At 41.4% G+C, this 21499-nt stretch overlaps 2 protein-coding genes across 6 annotated transcripts in view; one reads left to right on the top strand and one right to left on the bottom strand.

Moving 5' to 3' along the window:
- The first annotated feature begins 1122 nt into the window (after window positions 1–1122).
- Window positions 1123–3981, top strand: LOC111646421 (ankyrin repeat and SOCS box protein 12-like). 2 transcript variants are annotated; one of them, XM_023395902.2, is made up of 4 exons: window positions 1123–1314; window positions 1695–2018; window positions 2969–3497; window positions 3597–3981. In XM_023395902.2, the coding sequence occupies exons 2-4, from the start codon at window positions 1734–1736 to the stop codon at window positions 3740–3742; spliced, it is 960 nt and encodes a 319-aa protein (XP_023251670.1). In that variant the 5' UTR covers window positions 1123–1314; window positions 1695–1733; the 3' UTR covers window positions 3743–3981. The 2 variants fall into 2 exon arrangements, with proteins under 2 accessions (XP_023251670.1, XP_023251669.1); XM_023395901.2 differs by having other exon boundaries at window positions 1123–1319.
- An 838-nt stretch (window positions 3982–4819) lies between these two features.
- The window catches only part of LOC111646420 (spermatogenesis-associated protein 13), a 42387-nt gene continuing 25707 nt past the window's right edge, over window positions 4820–21499 (bottom strand). For 2 of the 4 annotated variants that reach the window (XM_087170969.1, XM_023395895.2), the window contains 9 exons: window positions 21262–21351; window positions 19785–19985; window positions 17637–17816; window positions 17015–17247; window positions 15860–15989; window positions 14384–14515; window positions 12265–12508; window positions 11799–11867; window positions 4820–9661 (listed from right to left, as the gene is read on the bottom strand). In XM_087170969.1, the coding sequence (XP_087027095.1) occupies window positions 9486–9661; window positions 11799–11867; window positions 12265–12508; window positions 14384–14515; window positions 15860–15989; window positions 17015–17247; window positions 17637–17816; window positions 19785–19985; window positions 21262–21351 (1455 nt within the window). In that variant the 3' untranslated portion in view covers window positions 4820–9485. Of the gene's footprint in view, window positions 9662–11775; window positions 11868–12264; window positions 12509–14383; window positions 14516–15859; window positions 15990–17014; window positions 17248–17636; window positions 17817–19784; window positions 19986–21261; window positions 21352–21499 lie in introns of all 4 variants that reach the window. The other 2 variants (XM_087170971.1, XM_087170970.1) reach the window with 2 other exon arrangements.

Here is a 21499-nt window from a genome sequence, read left to right as displayed (position 1 = left end):
AGAATAAAAAAAGAGCAGTGATCAAAATTGGATGAAATTGTGGTTATGGCAAATATCGGCGATGCAGTTTAAAATCATGACTTTTATTATCATCATAATAATAATGAATAATATAAAATTTATAATTACTTTTTCTGGCCTTTTTCAAAGAAGTCAGTGATGGATGGCTGAATTTCCAATGGTTGCTTTGGTTTCAAGGTCCTGATATTGTTGATATTTGCTCATGTTCGCTCTGCCATGGCTGACTGGGACACTGGGTTAAAGAATGGAGCCACACCTAATGCTATTAGTAACACCTGTGCTTTTCCTACTGTGACAAGTCAAAATGTGCGCCGTGAAAAAAAGCCTATTTTATTGTACTGCAATTCCTGATTGCTCTTGTTTTATCACGGTTCTTGGGTTGGGATGTTTGCATTAAAACTGAACCTTGCTTGTCCACATTTAATTGTTCCATGTCTGTGTGCTGAAGTAAATAAACATATACATGAATAACTAAGTAAAGGTCCTTCATGTATTCGTACAATGGCAGGAATCCGGACTCTTGTGCCATATGCTGAAAGAATGTGGTGTGTCGCAGCTTTCCTACCAGACATGGGGGAGTATGAAGACGGGTGGGTTTGGCAGAGGAACAGCTGCCTGACTGCTCCTCCAGAACTTCTGACAGTCACGCAGCTGACACGTACTAAAATGGCTGCCTCGGTGTGAATCAGGGAGACAGGGTGATAACAGGTCACTAGACCAGAAAAATCTGTTTTTCTCATAGATTATTTGGTGTTATCATCCCATTGAGAAGTTGGGGTGGGAATGCAGTTGTGGGCTGTTGCTTCGCTAATACCCGCTGAAAATGCTGGTGAAGAATTCTTCCATGGTTAACACTGACACAGAGACACAGATGTCTCCATTTCATTTTTGTTTTTATCCGGGACACAGGGAAAGACGAAGTCACACTCACCAATCACAGACTGAGTGTCACAAGTCTATCACCTTTCTAATTATAAACCTGAGCCCTGACTCTCCAAGAATGGAAGTTTAGCCAGGCCCATCTGTGGCCTAAAATTAGCCCCCACCCCCCAGAAAGGAGCTCTGCCCCCTCTGTTGGCTAATACACACACACACACACACACACACACACACACACACACACACACTGCACTTTTTCACAACTTACAGCTTCTGTACAAGCATCACACACTACTTGGAGGAGCTTTCTTTCTTTCTTTCTTTCTTTCTTTCTTTCTCCCACGTGACTTGGAATGGAAATTTGAAAGGTTTTAACTTTGAATATTTCTGGAAATCACATCATCTAGCAACAAGGTGAGGTAAGTGTCTTGTTTCAGTAAGTACCCGTTTGCAGCTGTTGACACAAACATTGTAACTTTGTTTCTACTGAGCAAAGTCTGTGGACACAGTGGGAAAGTATTCATTTTGTGTGTCTATGAGTAAAAGGCACTCAGAAGCCTCGCGTATTATGTCTGCTCTGTCTATTTTGATGATGATTTGCCATATATAAAATAACTGTATCATGTAAACAAACTACTTTGGCTTTGTACTGTATGGTCATGGTAGGAAACTGTCATGGGCTTCCATGGTTAAACTTGATAAAGACCATGTGTAACAAAATTAACTCAAAATGACAAGAGAATTTCAGCTGTGTATGTGTCTGAGTGCATCATCTTCTTTTTCTGTCACTGCAGATGGAGGGGCTTTGACTTTCACTAGCCTGGAGTTACATTATGGTTCTGGGCCAAGCTGTCAACATGAGTTTGATGGACATTTCTAAGATTTTCTCCCTGCTGCAGCCTAGGGAAGAGGATGAGGACAATGAGCAGTGTCAGGCCTTGAACAATGCCGTGAGCAGGGACGATGTGACTCTGCTCTCTGAGCTCCTGTCTCAGGAGAATTACAGGAGGTCTATCAATGCTCGGAGCGGGTGGGGGGTGCCGGTAACACCCTTGCGCACTGCTGCCGCTCTGGGACACCTGAGGTGCCTGGAGTTGCTGTTGGAGCACGGTGCAGAGGTGAGATTCAGAGAGAGCAGTTTGTTGTACGACTTTCAAATGAGGATGATGAGATGGATTTTGGAGAGTGGGTGTGGAGGGGGCGAGTGGGACTCTACAGCTGCGCCTGCTGGTGGGTGTAATGGATACAAGTATCCTATTTAATAACCAAAATGATATACTGCACTCTGGCTCACACATTTCATTTAAAAGCCAAGAAAGGTTCTCACATTGTTCATGCAGGTCTTTTTCCTTTATTAAAAATGAGGGGTAAGAAATGAGAGGTGAGATTTTCATCACATTTTACACCTTGTGCATTAAAGGAACAGTGTGTAGGATTTAGGAGGATTCTATTAAAACTCATAATTATGTTTTCATTAGTGTATAATAAGCTGAAACTAAGAATTGTTGTGTTTTTGTTAGCTTAGAATAAGCCTTTCATAGCTACATAAGGAGTCGGTCTGGCTCTAGAGAAAGCCTTTTGTGTTTTTACGTTACCTGAAGGCCACCGTAGTTTCTCCTACACGCTTTGCTGGATGTCACTAAATCCTACACATTGGTCCTTTAAAGCTGCTAGAATTAATATTTTTATATGAACTATAGATCAAATGACTATGTGCAATATAAAAGAGATCACTAGTAGTGACAAGTCCAAACAAAACAGTTACCCAACTCTGCAGCTGACCTCAGTCGTCTGTAACCTTTTAGCATGTTTTAGTTTTGGTTTTGGTCAGTGTAACTCTGCTGTTATCAACATTGTTTACAGATGTTAGACAGCTGTTTTCAGTGAAAAAGTTCTGTTAAACTCACTGTAAACTAGCTGCCCAACACCAAGTGGCAGCTGGACAAAGTTAGTGAGGTGGTCATCTATCTAGTGCCACTTTAAGTTCTTGGATCTTCAAACCACTATTTGCCCGGAGTGTGTTTCCTAGCGCTAAACCATGCTGATGTTCTCCTGTGTTTGAATCCAGATTGACAGCCTGGATGTGAAGGCCCAGACGCCTCTGTTCACAGCTGTCAGTGGGAAACATCTGGACTGTGTGGTTGCTCTGCTAAAGGCCGGGGCTGATCCTAATGGCAGCCAGTACAACAACTGCTCTCCGGTGCTGACCGCGGCCCGGGAGGGTGATGTAGACGTGCTCCGAGAGCTGCTACGGTTTGGCGCCGAGGTGGATGTCAGACCCAAAGTACCAGAGTGGGCATCCAATGCCACAGCCTGCAGAGGGCCCCTTTATATCTCAGCTGTTTATGGACACCTGGACTGCTTTAAACTGCTCCTTTTGCATGGGGCCAACCCCAACTACAACTGCACAGATGAGAAGATGCTGGCCAGGATAAAGCAGCCAAAGACAGTTCTGGAGGTGTGTCTCCGTTATGGCTGCGGGGTGGAGTACATCCAGCTTCTTATAGACTTTGGGGCAGATGTGTATCTTCCTACACTGATCATTGACAAGACTACAAAGCAGAATGAAGCTCTGCTTTTACTGCTCAAGGAAAGAGGTGAGACACTGATCATAGTAGATTCAGTCAGAGCTGCTCTGTGAAATGTCTGAAAACGCAAATGTTGATCTACCTTTGTTTTTTCTGTTTCTGCTCCAGTTTGTCCCAAAACACTGATGTCTCAGACTCGGATGGCAATTCGAAGACACATCTCCTGTGCTAATAAAGAACCCGCCATTGACAGTTTGGACGTTCCTATAATCCTGAGAAACTACCTGAAGCATGACACCTCTGAACTCGTATGATGCCCATGCTAACGTCAAGAGATATGTCCAGTGAATTTTATTTTTACCTCGTTGCTTTACACCCATGACTGGATAATTAATTTCTGGCTTTGCCATTTCTGGTTTACCCCGCAAGTAGGACGAGATAACGGATACTTACACAACCAATCTCAAAGTGCACACTGTGTAATATTTTTATGTGGTTCCTTTAGAGGTCACTTTACTGTCACAGTGCAATAAAGTCTTTTTCTTTTTATTAATTATTTATGAAGTTTTCACTTTGTGACTTCCTGTAGATCTATGTATTAAATAGCTAAAGTTTATATAGATTTTCTATCTCTGCAAAGCTGATAGAACCACAAACAGCAGATCATAGTTAAGGGCTCCGTCTTGGAAAATCTGCCATGTCCTTGGGAAGTGTAACACCATGGCTGACCACTAGAGACCACAGTAACACTGCATATTGCTCTTGTCCACATTTGAGGCTTCTTATGGACAATTTTGATCTATATATACCTCTTTGTGTAACCTTAGGCTCTGTCCCTTTTACAGGTGTCTTTACACAATCACATATAGTCTCACTTCAGTTGCTTAGACATCCAGACACAACTGGAGGAACACTCACACACACACACACACACACACACGCACATACTGTCTGCATCACACCGGGATGTCTTAGATCTTGCTTGAAAAACAGTCTTGCATCTGTGGACTTCAAAACATTAGGAAGCGGAGCGATCAGCCAGCACTTCAGCACGGCCAACTGGGAGAATATATTTGCATAAGTCTCATTACTTATTGATTACAGTGTAGTTATTTGCAGGGTACAATTTTTGGTTAGAAGTTTGTTGAATTTTTATTTTTTCTTTAGTGGCTTGTGAACACCAGTCTGACAATGTTCTTATCTAATCTCATGTTTTTAATTCTAAGAACGGCCTTTCATTTGTGTCATGTCCAGGAGTTAATGTGTCAGCTGTTGGGAATAAGGGGGGGGGGGGGGGGGGGGGGGAAGGAGATAACAAACAGGAAATGATGTCACACGACAGGAAACCCAGCACAATGCTCTTACTCACACTTTGACGCCTTGACAAGCAGTTCTGTAGAGGTTTTATTTTCAACAAAAGTACAGCTATATCAGATATGGATTGATTTTTACAGCGAAGTACAACATATTCCCAGTGCTTCTGATTACATCAAAACATATAATGTACATACAGTTGACATCTCCACTCTCCCATTCACAGTTTCTGGATTGAATAGGCATTATTTTTAAGGTTTTTCATTTCTACAACAAATAATCAAACTCAAAGGGCTGCAAGAAAGAAAATGACAAATGTTTGCATATGGTGACAAAGGATGTGGATAATGTGAGTAAATTCTTCTGTGATAGGCAAAAATCCAGACCTCAAACTAGATGGTAATATACAATGGATATATTTCAAAAGTGGGATGTCAGTCTTCTGTTTACCTTGTTGTCACTGCACACCACATCGATATATGGCTCATTGAAGACTCTGTTGTACCCTGACTATTCTGAAACAACTCAGGACTGCATAACCAACCACAAGGAGTTCCTACTGAAGATGTCGCTATGCTAAATGTAAGTGAACGTGGTTACTGGCTGATGTACACCCTGGACTAAAAGAAATTACAGAAATCCGAGCTCTGGACAGTCTGCTAACTTGGCTGTCTTGGTTTTATGACCGGAAAGAGATATTAAAAAAAAAAAAAAACTGCTCAGAAGGCTGTCCTCTCAGCTCGCAGTACAAGGTCAGACTGATAATTATATAAGAAAAATAAAACCAATATATACATCCTTTTAACAATGTGGCCAAAATGGTGCTATTTAATACTGCATTCAATAAATACAAGTGAGGAATTAATTTGTACTGTCAAGTCATTGTACTTCAAAGAATCATCTGCCATCTGAAACAAGAGCATGATATGAATTGCAATGCAGTACTGTGTGTGTGTGTGTGTGTGTTTGTGTGTGTGTGTGTGGGTGCGTGCGTGCGTGCATGTGTGTGTGTCTTCAGGATTATGTTTATTTTTAGCTCATCCCAAGAGGTTTCGCATTTATTCAGCTCTTCTGCTTGACTACAAATCTATACACAAACACCCATGATCGGTGCTAACTCCTATTTGGTTCTCTGTTGTCATAAAAAATTATACCCGTTTAGCCTCAGCTGTTAATGCCATTCCAAAAAAAACCAAAACAAAACAAAAAAAAAACCAAACCAAAAAAAAAACCCCAGCAGTTTGGACCATGACAGTGTAGGTTGGAGTCAAAGAAAAGAAAAAGAAAATAAGAATAAAGGTCTAAAAATAATGTTACAGTTTATAGTACCCATTATATCTGGGCAAAGAGAGCATCAGTGCCTTTCATTTCACCTATCAACAGTTCAGTCTTTGATTCAGCATGAGGAAAAGGTGTTTCCCCTCTACTTGACAATAAATAAAAACAGAAGCTACAACCTGTAATGTGAAGTGAGCAGGAGACAGGTGGATAGAGAAAAGAACTCCCTTTAGTGAGATGGTATGGGTTCACACATGAATGGTTCCACGTTGTGGGAAAGAAGATAAAAAAAGAAAATCCCATTGGAAGTTAAATGAAACTAAACAATCTGTTAAGAATTGTCTTAAGTCTCATGCAAAATATTGGATGCCACAAGCATGCATTTACCTGGTACTGAGGTCTACCGCACGCTAGAACTGGAACAACATTCGTCTCCAACGCAAAATACCAATATCCAAATATATGATCTGTTCTTTTTACAGTATTTACAGTGTGTAGCTGATAAAGGTAAAATAGATGATTCTTTTTTTGATTCATAACTCACTGTTAATAATATACTTTGAAATGTGAAACCTAACTTGACTAATGAAAATCTGTTTCCTACTATATATTCAAATTAAACCATCTCTCAGCATGTTAAATAGATAAAGGAACTCTATGTAGTTTCTAAACGTCTGAAATAAGAATTAACTTCTTTTTGTGCAATAAAATTACTGCTATGTACGTGTGATATAATATAACAAGGTGTTTTAAAGTGTTTCAGTCAGACAGCACAGTATCTACTCATGGAAAAGGCCTGACCTCTAAGTTTCTGTCCGAGTTGATCTCATGCACCGGGGAATGAGGAATCCCCATCGTGTATGAGAGAGAAAAAGAGAGAGAGAAAGGAAGAGAAAGAGAAAGAGAAAGAGAGAGAGAGAGTGAGAGAGAGAGAGAGATGCAAGTCCCACACTGAAGGGAAAATACATGACTAATTCAAATCTGCCTGTGAAACTGAATAGATAATCACTAGTGGAATGCTGGAAGGCACTGTTAGATAGCATCTCTCCTCTCCGCAGCAGAACGGGCCAGCAAGTGCGCATGATTATGTGTGTGCGTGTGTGTGTGTGTGTCTATGTGTGTGTGTGTGTGTATGTCTTTGTGTCTATGTGTGTGTTAGCCTGCATGCTTGTGTCTGAATGTTGGTACTGGTGGTGGCGTGGAGTTGGGAGGTGGTGGTGGGGGAGCTGGGGATGTGGGTGGGGGTTGGGCGTAGCACGGGACCTGAGGTTATCATGGCCTGGGAACCATATCTTTTTGCTGTGCCAGACGAGGGAATTATCTTCCAAAACAATCTCACTGGGAGCCATCTCTACAGACACCAGCAGCCAACTCACCCATTTCTCAACTTTCTTTACTGAAACAAAACATAAATTACACAACATACAAAGCAATTCTAAGGTCTTTTTTCCAATAGGTTATAAGGCCTGTAAGAAGGCAAACAAATGACATAGAACGATATATAACTCTTTCATATCACGTTGCAGTGAATAGTGAAGATATATAATGATATATCACATTGCACAAGTTGTCATACTGTATATGTACTGTCCATCAGGTGATATAATTCAACACAAAATGTACTTCTGTATCTGAGGTCAAAATATGATAACAAACTATGGACAGATGTTTCACTTACATTCCAACTGTAGAAAAGAATACACCTTCATGATGTGTGTAAATCGGTAGTTTCTCCTCCGTTGATCTTCTCTTTCCTAACGCCTCAGTTGAAGGACTCTATGGCGAGGATCTCTCTCACAGCAGCTTCGGGGACTTTGTTGAAGAATCAAATCAATCTGAACAGGCCACAGTCCTTTGCAAATCACCTTAACAGTGCCAGCGCCAAGTGCCAGAACATGGATCAGATCTGGAGAACAATGTGACGGGGAGGGGGTGCCAAGATTTGGAAGCTGCAGCCTTTAGAAACGTATGAATCTGTCAGAGGACACCTGCATGCTACAGATTAAATTCACCTTTCTGCCGTGTACTTTAAGACTGATATGGTCGACCTGTTCATTTATAATGTCTGCCATTTTTCTGACCATTTCCCCTTGTGCTGGTTAGTGTACTGTCTAATTTCTCACACTGCTGCATTGCTCCTACTTAAATGAGAGAAAAAGTACTCCTCAGACTGAATATGTGCTGTGCTTTTTACAGTGTGAGCAATACAAAATAATTAAGTCAACTGATGGAAGTCTTTTTTTTTGTTTTGTTTTTACAGCTGATATGAAAAAGATATTATTTTAGACCTTGGCCAATGCATCAACTTCACTTTTAGCTCTCAGTGGATTTCCAGAGGTAGGCTGTGCTCTTTCCAAACACCCAGTGAGCTGCCAGCACAGTGCTACAGGGGTGGTCTCTGGGGAGAGTGGGGGAGGGGCTCTGACACAAGGCAGGTGAACCGTATAGCCTGCCTATCTCCTGCTCCCAGCTGTTTCATCTGAGCGGCAAGCTCTCTGTCAAACGCAACCCACAGCCCCTCGGCGTGATCGGATATGAATACCCTGTCAAAAGTGGTTGGTGAAAGGACGTAAATATTCTATTGATGTTCCGACTATTGATTTGTTCCCTGACCCGTCATATCATAGCCAATGGCAGGTTTCCAAAAGAATGAAGCTCTTCCTCTGAGAGCCACTGACTCACAGAGGCTTGAGCAGGTGGGTAGAGAGATAGAGAGGACAAGAGAGGGATGCAGAGAGGGAGGGAAACGCTGTGAATGTCAGACTCGGTGAAGAGAGGGCTACTATATTGCAGACAGCTAGAGAAAGGAGGATGGAGCGTTGAGAGTGAGGGGGAGATCCAGATGCAGACATCAGTAGAGCAGAGATGGCCTGACCAGTCTGTGATCAGTGGCGGGATGAATCTAACTCAGAGGTGGCGCTGACGGTCGAGCCTCACAGGTCCTTCCCGCGCCACAGGTGGTAGCTGAGGCTCGTCATTATTCAATCTCACATTCAGAAGAATGCAACAAGCAATCTCACATAGCAGCACAGCAAGATCTCAGCTTTTGGACACAATCATACTCTTAGGAGCGACCTGGCTTGGCCTTGTGTTTCTTTCCAGATGATGGAATAAAAATGAAATCATATAACAATCTCAGTAACTCCAGGACATTCAGATGGCGTGAATATGCAGAATCCGAGGGAAGGAGTTCATGACAGTTGACTCATCTGGAGAAGCATGATAACTAAGAACGTTACTAACATATATGAATTGTAAAGTTTTATTTTTTTCTCAATTTTTTAAATCCAAGTCTTCAGTCCTCTTGCTGCTTCAAATCACACTCTATATTAACATTGGTCCTTAACTTCGGAGTCTCTTGGGTATGTGTGTTTTTTTGTATTTTTCTTCATCATGGGACATGATCATCCAGTGTTTAGTGCTTCTAAGAAAAATAGCTGGTCCTTCAGAAGAGTCTGTGTATCTCTATTTCTTAAATGGAGCTAATCTACTAAAATTCTGCCAGAAAGGAGCCTGGCCTCTTTTGGATTGACTGAATTCAAAAACCTCTCCTTGTGCCATGTCCTCCGTTACCTCATACTGCCCCGCACTGAGGGGGTCCTGGGGGGGTGGGTATGAGGGGGGCGTGCACCTGTTTACACCTAGGGAGGCAGGTGCAAAAAGAGCAAGAAGGGTGTGAGGGGAGGGGGGGGGGGCAAGGAGGCAGTGCAGGGCACAAAGCAAAAGAGACAAAGAAGGGAGGTGGATAGCAAAGAGGAAACATTGTCAGTATTGTATCTAGAGCAGACACAACAACACAACATCAAGTCATGCTTCCACAGAAAACAGGCACAAAGACATACAAAATGAGCCTTCAGTGTTAACATTCCTGCATATTAAACCTGAGATATGACACATCATGATCATATGATGACAGCTGAATTGGAAGAAAAGTGAAATTCAGCTCTAGCAATGACACAAGGGAGACTAAAGATGCTATTCAATCAAACTCTGTGGCAGGCAAACAAGAGAACTAACAGATTACATCTGATACAATGATGACACCAGGCATTTGGACAAGGGACACTGTTCTTCCATGTTTGTTGACAGCACTTTTGTTTGAATAGCACCCTCGACACTTGAGAACACAAGAGTGGCGAAAATAGAGCCAACAGAAAGCTGTTAATATGCGTTTAACTACGGTCTACAATGTCATTTAGCTACAGTCTACAAGCATCACAACTAGTGTAGCTAGTGTAATTAAAAATTAGATACAATCAATATTTGGAGATGAAATATTCAAAAGTTGCCATGGCATCTTAGAGAAACATGAAAAGATGAGAAACAGTGTCTTTTTTTAGGGTTTTTTTTTTTTTTTTGGCCAAACACTGTTTTAGCAGTTAGAAGGGTTCATGTTATTTGTGTTAGTGGGACCTGTTGATTTTGGATAGTCAAGATAATGCTTGTAAACAGATTGGACAGTGACTGCATGCTCCAATGCCAACGTTAATCACAACACCTCCCAATGCTGCTTAGCAGTTGCCATGGCATCTTATTGTGCTAGCTCTAAGGAGAACTCTAATGTATATACCTTTATCATTTTCAAACCATGTCCATACAACATGGCCCTCTTTCTCAAGATGAAATCTATAAATGAATCTGAAATTCAAGAGAGTACTTCACCTTGTGCCAGCCATGTACACATACAGCACTTAGAAACACACAACATTTACTTCTGACAGACATCTACAGGGATCCTAACGTCAGAGAGAACATTCCAGCAGTGGTCATTGGTTAATCAATACCTTAATGGATGGTCATGCTTATTGTGAAACTGGCAATAGCAAGAACATCAGTAATGGTAAATGTACAAACATCTAGCCTAGCACTAAAATGGCTAAATCTTAAAGGATGATACCAGCAGTTTGAGCATGTGGGTCCTCTGTCTTTGAGACATTGTCAGAAACTAGCATCCATGAAAAGCTTGTTTGACATGTTTTTCTGTTACTGAGATAGCTGGTAACTGTTGGGGTTTATGTTGTTGCCATAATGTTGTGTTACAGTAAAACAGAACATGTTTAATAAAACAGTAATTAAAAATAACATGAATACCCTGATTGTTCTCCTGACTTCAAGGTGTCAGGACATTCCGTTGCGCTGGATAACACAATACAAGGTAAAGGCACCGTGTTGTACAGTTTAGATGCTGTAATAAAACATAGTATATCAACTATACAACACCTGTACACCTCAGAAGTAAGTATAAACTTACAATGCTGAGGGTATTCTTTGACAATCTGGATGTTACTGGAAGTGAAAAGCACCAACAACCACCCTAACTCAAAAAAAGAAAAAAATGCAAACAGTTGTCTGGGATATTAAATCATTTCAAGACAAGCGTGACACAAGACCCGCATGTCATGAACACTGGTATCGCCCTTTAAACTCAATAGTTCATGCAAACAGCCCTCTGTCTTTTCATTGATGCTTAACAGCTGCTTTACAACTCATATCAAGTCATCCTCATATATGGGCTGACAGACATTTATCTCAAAGGAAAAATATTGAAAGTAATATAGTGTAGTGAGACTGCATGAATTCACTTGACTTTTCTAGCTTACTCAGTACACGGCTAGTCTAGATCCATTCATAAACAAAGAATGCGTGTTTAAAAAAAGTGTAGAAAGTAAAAAGAAAAAAAGAGCAGGTTAAGGGAAGAGTAAACAGCGATGAGAAGACAGAGCACAGCAGCGAGGAAAAAAAAAAAGGAAATCACCTGATATCTTCTTGTTGCCTCACCTTTCTGTTTGGTCACCTTTCTCACTGTCATGGCCGCCTGCCGCTTCTGGTACTCAGAGATCTCAAAACCTAAACAACAATAAGATTGTATGTTGGACAAATGTTCCACAAAGAGCATGGAGATCATTTCAAAAAAGACGTAATAAGTTGCAAGAAGTCGCCTTTTACTTTGGCTTAAGAACAGCTGAAGCATTGTTTAGCTTTAGCTTTTCAAAACAGTAGAGCACAAAACCACATTTTGACCACAACATACTACATTTTGACCGTGATCCAGCCAATCAGAGCTACGGGCTGATCTACATCCTCACTTTGTGTACATTACACTGGGAAGCTCGTGTTTTTTGCTAAAAATGTCCCGTTGTACTGCGCTTCAGGAAATACAACATGAAGCTCCAGTGCCCATTGTGAATGAAAAGCACCTCCCCGCTTTTCCAAACAGGGAGGGGCAGAGAGGTGCGTGACTAACCGATTTTCTCATCCTCTTGCACCATCTTCCTCTCCTCGTGGAAGGCCCTGAGCCAGCGGATCTTCTCCTCAGGCTTCTTGGCCAGGAAGATGTGGATCTCCTCGCTGTCTTTGTTGCACAATTTGAAGGCGTTCTTCACACTGACGTTGAAGTCATCGTCACGCCCGTCTATGGCGTCCCGCACCTCGTAGCGATCCATGTCAATGCGGCCCTTGTAGTACAGGATGTCCCGGCGTATCAGATCCTGGGTAAGAGGAGAGAAAGATGTCCGTTAATGTGTGTCTATGTCTCTGTGTGTTTGTGTGTGCTGAACCTTAGAGGTGTCAACAAGCAGCCTTCCCTTGGTGTCCTGAGAGCCTGTCTTATGCAACCCTTTCCATCTGCTGCCCAAACATACAAACACCTTCCACACACATTGGGGGATGCCAAATTTCTCAGTAAATCTGTTCCTCACTTGGTATCACAAAAAATGAAAATAGAAGAAATACTATCATAACAGAAGCTCTTACATAGACTTACACACGTACAATCTAATACACAACAACACAACATTTCTGTAATATGTCATATTTTTATGTTTGTTTTGCAGATGCTATGTGACTTTATAATGCTCCGTCTTTGTTGACAGACTTTCTTAATATCGTTTTTGATCGTAGAACCACTGTAGCCTCATAAAATATACAAAACAACTATGAAAATTTTATGAAATTAATAAATTTAATTTTAAATGTTTTTCAGCTACACCAGCACAGGGGCTGATACTAATGATTATTTTCATTAACAATTTATCTGCCAGTTATTAATGGATTAAACGTTTGATTGAAAACTGCACATCACAATCTCCTACAGTTCGGTGTGATGTCTTGAAATTGCTTGTTTTGTCCAAAAAATATTCAGCTGACTGTCACATACGACAAAGAAAAGCAGCTAACTGTCACACTGGAGCAGCTGTACACACACAATGTTTGGCTCTTTTGCTCTTTTGCGTGAAAAATGACTTGCATTGATTAATCAATCCTCAAAATAGTTGCAAAGTAAATTTCTGCCAATCGACTAATCAATTAATTGACTAACTGTTTCTGCTTTACACCAGTACATCAAGTACAAAAAAAAGCATAACTTGATGTAACTTGTAAGAATAAGACTGCCACATAAAAATAAACCTTCGTCGTGACCATTGCCTCAGGACCAAATAACATCCAGTCCCACTCTGAGGTCAAGGAAGGGAAAACAAAAAAAGGAACCGGAATTTTTTAACAAGCATGCAGAGACAAATCTGTATTCATGTGCTGATAAGGAAGAGATGATAGTAAAAGATGGAAGACTACATGCAACGTGCTACTAACACACCCCGAGGGCTGCCATTATACATGTTATACTGAGGATGCTGAAGTAGGAAGTGTAGAACAAAGACTAGAATTCATAACGTAGCGTGTCTTGGAGCTTTGGACTTTATTTATTGGACCAGAACAGCTAACGCACATGTGTGCAGACATACTGGAGTTTATATTTGGTGCCAGAGATGTTCAAATGTGATAGAAGGGGGGAGGATGAGGACAGACGGAAAGATAGAGACACGGAAAGACAGTATATTAATATGTCTTGTATCTTTTTTCTGTGTGTGTTTGTGTGTGTAATGGGGAAATGATTTTTCTTCTGTGTGTACACGTGTGCGTGCCTGTGAGGATGCAGTTATTCAGCCTCTGTGTGTTTTTGTGTCTAAGTGTCTGTCTGCATCTGTGTCTTTGTCTCTGTGTGCATGTATTGCTGAGTCTAGCCGAGCGTGAACATCCGTCTGACAGGAGAGCACAGCCCTGGTGCATTAGAGCCCAAACTACCACAGCTCCATTTTGTGAAAGGTGCTGAGGAGTTGAACGCATCTCCACCGAGTGCTGGTGTGTCTCATGCAGGATTATGTAATCTATTTGCAGCTCTCGAGTACGGCTGAGGAAGTCACATTGTCTTCAAGCATCTCCGTCACCCGGCATGTGATATACACAACTTTCAAGAAAACAGGCTGAGGGTGAGTTTTAGCTTATCAGCTCATTTTCAGCCAACAAAGTCTTCAAATAAAAGGAAAGAAAGTGAACAAAGAGAGAGAGAGAGAGAGAGCACCTACCTTCTTACAGAGGACCAGCTGGTGATCAAAGAGGAAGAAGACTCGCTGCTGGCTGCGTCCATACGGCTGATAGATCCATGACAACTCCCCAGTGTAGATGAGCTCCGAGCTCCTGTCCAAAATATCATCCCCCTAGACACACATGCGCGCGAGTGCGCACACACAAACACACACACACACACACACACACACACACACACACACACACACACATACAGATACAGATACACAGTTAATAAATACAATCAATCAGTTTACTCATCTCATCCTGTGAAAACAGTTGATATGGTCTTCTGTGGCTGAAGCAGCTTTGTCAACTCTGAGAAATTAACCTCGATGATGTCATAATGATGTCATCAGGGAGATGTCAGCTTGGGCTTGGAAATTACTTTTTACAGAGAGCCTACTTTATAAACTGGGACATAGAGTTAAGACATGGCTGTGTAACAGGCAGGGGAAGTCTAACAAAAAATGCTATCAAGTTGCATTATGGGAAATACATGCTGCTGCCTTTGGAAGCTTGAACCATACTAGAGGCTAAGGCTGTGTCTCAATTTGGAAAGTGCAAAGTATGGAACGCTGGGATCCCTGATGTATTTTCAACTTGTGAAAATGGCAGCTGAGGAAAGAGGACACATTGTTGGCGCTGATGGCCTCATTCCCATGTTGCATGGAACAGGGTGCACACACAGGAAGATAAAATGTTCATTTTTAACTAAAGTGAGCAAACAGCTGGCAGATGTTTTGGCAGGCAACAATCAAGGTCAAATGTTGTGATCGTCATTTCATGTAAGTGCCGTGACTACTCTGTCAAAACTCATGCACTACACCAGCATGTACAGAGTTCACGCGGTGTACTACATGTAAGGGTACTAACATAATCCAGATTGAGCCTTTTACAAGAATCCTAACTTTGTTAAATATAATATTAACTTTCTGGAATATCCCTTTAAATAATGTTGAAAATGAATTTTTTATTGTATTATACAAGTTATCAACACAGGGTTATGTATTGGTCTGAAAGATGTCATTTTCAGTTTGTTAAAAAGAAAAACATTTAAAAAATTTAAAAGCATTTCAAGCATGAGCAAACATTAAATGAGATATTTTCCCAAAGCAGACTTGAGGACGTGTAAAGCTTTCTACATTTAGTGATAGCGACATTAAGTAAAATCTCTCTCTCTGAAAGCTTGATGGTCATGAAAATGTTTGTTTAAAAGACAAAATATTATAACATATAATTATAAAATATCATTATAGTATCAATATGACTCAAGCATTTTAAACACAGAGATAACTGGGTAAAACTGTCCGGGTTTGGTGATGTATGTAGTAAAATGTAAGTTCTTCCATCCTTAGGAAAAATCTGTAACTAAACACATGGACTAACTAGACTAGATGAGATTGAGCCAGTAAAACAACACTGGTGGACACCAGATGCTTTGTAATTACGCCACAGTCAGAACGAGCACATACCTCCCAGTCCAGAACAGAGGCTTGCCACTGGGCGATCTTGTCGATGTTCTCCAGCCTCCTCTTCCTTTCGTTGATCTGCTGAGTGACGTTCCGCATTACTGCCAGGGCCGCCGCCACGTATCGATAGTCACTACGGATACAATGTGCACATAATTTATTACTGCTGTAATCTTGCAGTAGTAGTAGAAAGTAGCCTATTAGAGACAGGGGTTATAAACTCAAGTAACAGCTGTAAGTCTGCTTGAGCACAGTCAAAATAACACACCACTACTTAATTCCAATCAGCCATTTTCTCTGACTACAGTTAACTCTGACTGCGTCTTTGCTAACTGAGCTGGATTTATCCCTCTGGCTTAGATGTGCTACGGATCCAATCCTCACTTTGGAAGATAATGCGTGTGTGTGTGAGTGTGTGTGTGTGTGTGTGTGTGTGTGTGACAGTGCTGTGTGTGTGACAGAGAGCAGGCCTATATCTGGCAGATTCTCCACAGCTCCTAACAGTCAAACACTGTGATCTGGCAGGCCTCGCTGGCAGAGCTGGCACCTATCCCTCTCTGGCTGAGAATGCGTGGTTTGTGAATGACCTGGAGCTGGCTGAGACACGCTGAATCACTTACACCATGTTTCTGTGGGTTTGCACGCATGAGTTTGCACATCTGGATGCTCGCATATGCGTCTGTTCACGAGAGATCATCTGCAAATGTTTGGATTGTGTATTGTGTTTCTGAGCTGTGCATGCAGCTTGTGGAACGTTGATGCTTGTATGTGTGCCAGCAAAAGCCCAAATTCATATTTAATCTGCAATCTATTTATATACAGAGCTCTACACAATGATCCCATGGACATGCATCGATATGAAAATTATCTGACTTGCTTATGAACCGCAGCACTGTCGCATGGATTCCTTCCATTAAATGTTGTCCTCTAAAATATTCACAGACAACAGGGCAAAACAACATTTATTTCAGTGCATGCATAGACGAGCACCGCTTCAGCAGAATAAACCCAACACCTGCAACAGCTGCATCACAACACGATGCATCTGCAGCACAATGACGCACCAGTAATAGATTCTTTTTAGAAACAAATGAACTGGCCATCAACCAGCAACACATTAAGCAGATTAAATGTGATCTTGGCCAGGGCGTACAGTACCTGTGCTCCTGTGCAGTGTATTTGAGAAGCTCGGCCAACTGGAGTGGATATTTGCAGATTTTCTGGACAGGGGTGAGCAAGAAGCCGTCTATGGCGATGTCAATCATTTGCTGGAGGAGGCGACAGGCCTCGAAGAAGTGCTGGTACCTGCCATCCCTCATCAGCTTGCTCAGCTCCATACAGGCATCCAAGTGGTTGTTACAGTATTCTGAATAGATCCAAAACCCATCTTGCTGTAGAGTAAAGGACAGGGGAGGAGCATGATCAATGAATCCTCCTTTCAATAAAACATGCTGGGGAGAAGCCGATATGTACAGAGGAACGGCTATGGTTGCTAAAATTTTTATTAAAGCTGTTTTCTCAAGATCATGACTTAATTATCTCGTTATCTTGAGATAAACTGTTTGCTGGTGACTTAATTATCTCCACAACTTAACTGTTATCTCACGATGACGAGATAATTAAGTTCTGATTTTGAGATAACAGGCCTAACACAATTATTAGCAATTATGGCTGCTCTTGGCTGGACAGTGTGTAAAAGTCTATTCATTTTTCATCCTAATTTTTTATCAGAGCAAAAAAAAAAAGGGAAGATACTTATGATAATACTATTTGGACTTACGTGTTCTAAAAAGCATGGTCCAATTTCAGAGAGGTGCGGTTCCTCTGTGTTGTACTGTTTCTCCAAGTCTCTAACAAAGCCCATCTGGAAGCGGTAGATGTCCTCGATGTTGCCAAAGATGACCTTGAGCTGGTCATCATTGAACATGTCCACACGCTTCCTGCACTGGCGCAGGTAACCCTGCAACAATACGATTTACAACAACTGTGAGGTTTTCAAAGGAGATACAGTTTAAGTACCAGTTCCTATATTGTGATATGGCTGCAAGGCCATGAGTCAGAAAAGGCTACAGAAATGTGCAATCTTCTCCTCCGCTTGTTTCATCTCATCACTCTCATCCCTAGTTTTGTTAATTCTTTGTAATAAACATGTCAAGTCATTCTTTAAGTAGAATTCATTTGAATTAAATTGAACTATGACTCTTTTAAAGAGTCAAAAACAACTTTGTGTAGGTTGAACTGTGGTCCCAATTCGTCAGTCCAATTCTTGTGGTTAATTAAATGCCCTGAAGCTTTGGCCCTGAAGCTTTGGCACACCCTGAGGCTTTGGAAAAGATCTGCTGTAAGTGGTAGGTTTTTGCTATTTCACACTCCACCACCCACAATTCTCTCTGTTGTCTTTGTGAAATACACACGCTAAGCCTTTTTGTTTTGTTTCTGGAAGTCAAGCTAAATCCAAATAATCTAAATTAAAGCAGTGATGAGAAATGTATGAATGTTGAAGACATGTTTTCAAAATACTAATAAGAAGAAATGATGGGTACATGTTGTACATTATGATATGAAGCACTTCTGGCATTTTAACTTTATGTGCAAAACCTAAAACCTTCAACCCTTTACTTTTACCTATTTGAAAGACACAGTTTGAAAATAGGTAAATCTCCCCTTTGACTGACTTGTTCATATCTATTTCCAAGCTATCAGGTATCAGTCAACTCTACTATTATACATCTCTTGTCTGTGCATGTTTATGGCAAGTTGGAAAATGCAGAATGCTCTTACAGACAAGAAATGTAGAGGTGAGAAAGTTATTAAAAATATTTTGAACCATTACACTTCACCTGGAATACAAGTATGCAGAGGATTAAGATGATTAGATAAGCAAAAATTTGCGGAGAGTCCATGTGATGCAAAGCTTTTTTTGCTCTGTATTCTGATACAACTGCTATGCAACTAGCAACCATGCAATGGCTGTGCTGGTGACAAATAGCATTTTAGAAACATCTGCTTCACCTGAAAAGCAGAGTTATTGCATCTTACTTTAACTTACTTGTATGTATTAATGAATATTTTCACATTATCAGCAGGAAGACCAACTGGTGGCAATGGACTGATTGCTTCACAGTATGTTAAATTGTTAATGCTACTAGTTAGGTCTATAACTATATGTAGAATACTGTTTGATTATGACTATGGCCTGCTAGCGATCAAAAAATAAAATAAACATATAGCTTGTTGGTCATGACATGTCATAATTAATTAATCAGTCCATCATACAACAATCATTATCTTCTATTCCCATAGTTATTTGTTTCTGCTAAACCAATTATCATCTGGCACTGCTACCTCTTGACTTCTTGACTTATGAAAAGTATGTATGACTTCCAAGAATTTAGGAATTAAATTGTTAAAATGTTTGAATGCTTGATTCTAAATAATATGTTGAGTTTTCAGATCCTGATGTAGGTTTGGGTGTGTCCTGTTTTGAATCCTTATAGAAGGCTTTCCATGCTGAAATGTAAGAAATGAAAAAGGCTTTTGTTTAATTTTATTAGGTGTGAATTCCAGCTCGTCACATCGGCATGATTCATAATATAATGACAAATTTAATCTGGACCAAATCACTCCAAGTGTGGCTGTTGTCACTAGTGTGTACAAATGACATATTGTGTTTTCACATTTAAGAAAAAGATTATTTTTGGAGTGTTTTACAATCAAAAGAAAAAAAGAAGTAGGTCTGGAAAAAAAAGTGTGAATGTGGGAGTGTTAAGAATTCATCCTAGACCCTTGTGTAGCATCAAACTGCCTCTTCTCTCTCGTGCTTCAGTTCCTTACTGTTTACTTTTCCTACTGTTCACTGGTTTTAAAGCATGGCTTTATAGCTGGATGTAAGCACGTGTGCAATGGAGGATGTATGTGTTTTTCGTACCTCACAGATGTCCTTGAGGTGTTTTATGTAATGTCTCTCTGTGCTCATGATCTCATTGATGACATTAGCTCTCATCTGGTCTCGGTTCTGGAGAGGCGACCCCAGACACAGGCAGTCATTGGTCGGGTCCAGATGTCCATTCTGCACCTCGCTGGTTCCCTCAGCTGGCTCTGCTCCCCCGTCCTCCTGGTTCACCCACAGCTGGGGACAAATACATTCACACACACACACACGCACACACGCACGCACACACACGCACGCACACGCGCGCACACACACACACACACACACACACACACACACACACACACACAGAGCCACACACACATGCACTTGAATATGAAATGTGCACAATTAAGTAATAAGTGTATGAATCTGATGAAAAAAGTATTAGTAAACAGATGTGTTTCGGTATTAATATCACAAAATCTTTCCCATAAAACTGGTACCACTCACTCTTCCTGGGCATGAATGCACATATCACACAAACACACACACACAAACACACACACACGCACACACACATATCCCCATCACATACATAAACACCCATTTCACACACACAGAGCTTCATTTAGAGGGTGTCTGGTAGTTTGGACAGTGAGTCAGACTCTTGGTCCAGCATGTCAGAAAGGTGCGGGACAAACTGCCAAACACTCCAGAGTTTAAAATAAGCCTCTTTCTGAAACTGGTGCCCAGAGGATATTTAATGCCCAACTCTGGCCCTGTGTGTGACTCCCCTCTGCACATACACATGCATATACACACACACACACACACACACACACACACACACACACACAAACACACATCACACAACCTCAGGATTTCTTCACGCAAGCATGCACTCACCAACACTCACACTCACACACACAGACACACACACACACACACACACAGACAGATCCACACATATAGTGTATTCCACTCTCGCTCATAGAAAGGGCCGAGTGAGCGTGGTTTCAGATGCCCAGCAGCCAACACCTGATGACACACAGTTTGCCAAGAGAACATCAAAGAACCGACGGGTAGAATGCCAAACACAAGATGAGAAATGCAGCGCCACAGACAAGCAGAGTGACGGGTGGTAGAGCACTGACTGCAGACGAGAACTAGTTGCGCAGCATTTAGACTGAGAAATAGTCAGAGTCAATAGTAAATAAGAGTACTGAAGAAAATGATCCATAATTGAAATGGAAATAACCATGGATGTTAACAGGAACATTGAGTCCAAAATACATCTAATTCTATGTGATTGCACTTGTATAATTTGAGTATAGGCCATCAAGAAGACATTTAACGTTATCTTTACTTTTGACTCATCAGTTCTGCCTCTCTATCGACCCCGTTGAGGATGATGTGATAACGTCATGGGAACGTTAATGTTTGGTAATGTCGAGGGTACGTTGCGTGGACAGACTGGAGCGGGCGGGTGGGCGGGCAGGCTGGATGGGTAGATGAAGCTGGGAAAACGCACCTTTGACGTGGTGTTTTGGAACCGTGGAGTTGCTATGGGGTTGATATAGAAAACCTGTTTTGTTTGGGGCTGAGGAGGGTGGGGTTCCACCTTGGAAAGAGAGAATGACAGAACAAAAAGATACTTTTTGGTTGACAGTCAGTCAGCCTGTCTGCCCTGCCCTCTCAGGAGTGAATATGGAAGGGTGGACAGGTGGGAATGGCCATGAGGAGTGTCCCGGGAGGGGGGAGTGGGGTAG

The sequence above is a fragment of the Seriola lalandi genome, unplaced genomic scaffold (assembly GCF_002814215.2).
Source record: "Seriola lalandi dorsalis isolate HSWRI2012SDOR001 ecotype SW California unplaced genomic scaffold, Sedor1 jcf7180002054971, whole genome shotgun sequence".
Lineage (NCBI taxonomy): Eukaryota > Metazoa > Chordata > Actinopteri > Carangiformes > Carangidae > Seriola > Seriola lalandi.
This window is presented reverse-complemented; position numbering and strand designations above follow the sequence as displayed.

Bases quoted from the DNA above. Each gene is read 5' to 3' on its own strand.
- LOC111646421 (XM_023395902.2), top strand. From the start codon at position 1,734: ATGGTTCTGGGCCAAGCTGTCAACATGAGTTTGATGGACATTTCTAAG. The intron at 2,019-2,968 runs GTGAGATTCAGA...GTTTGAATCCAG, and splicing joins TGTTGGAGCACGGTGCAGAG to ATTGACAGCCTGGATGTGAA. The intron at 3,498-3,596 runs GTGAGACACTGA...TTTCTGCTCCAG, and splicing joins TTTACTGCTCAAGGAAAGAG to TTTGTCCCAAAACACTGATG.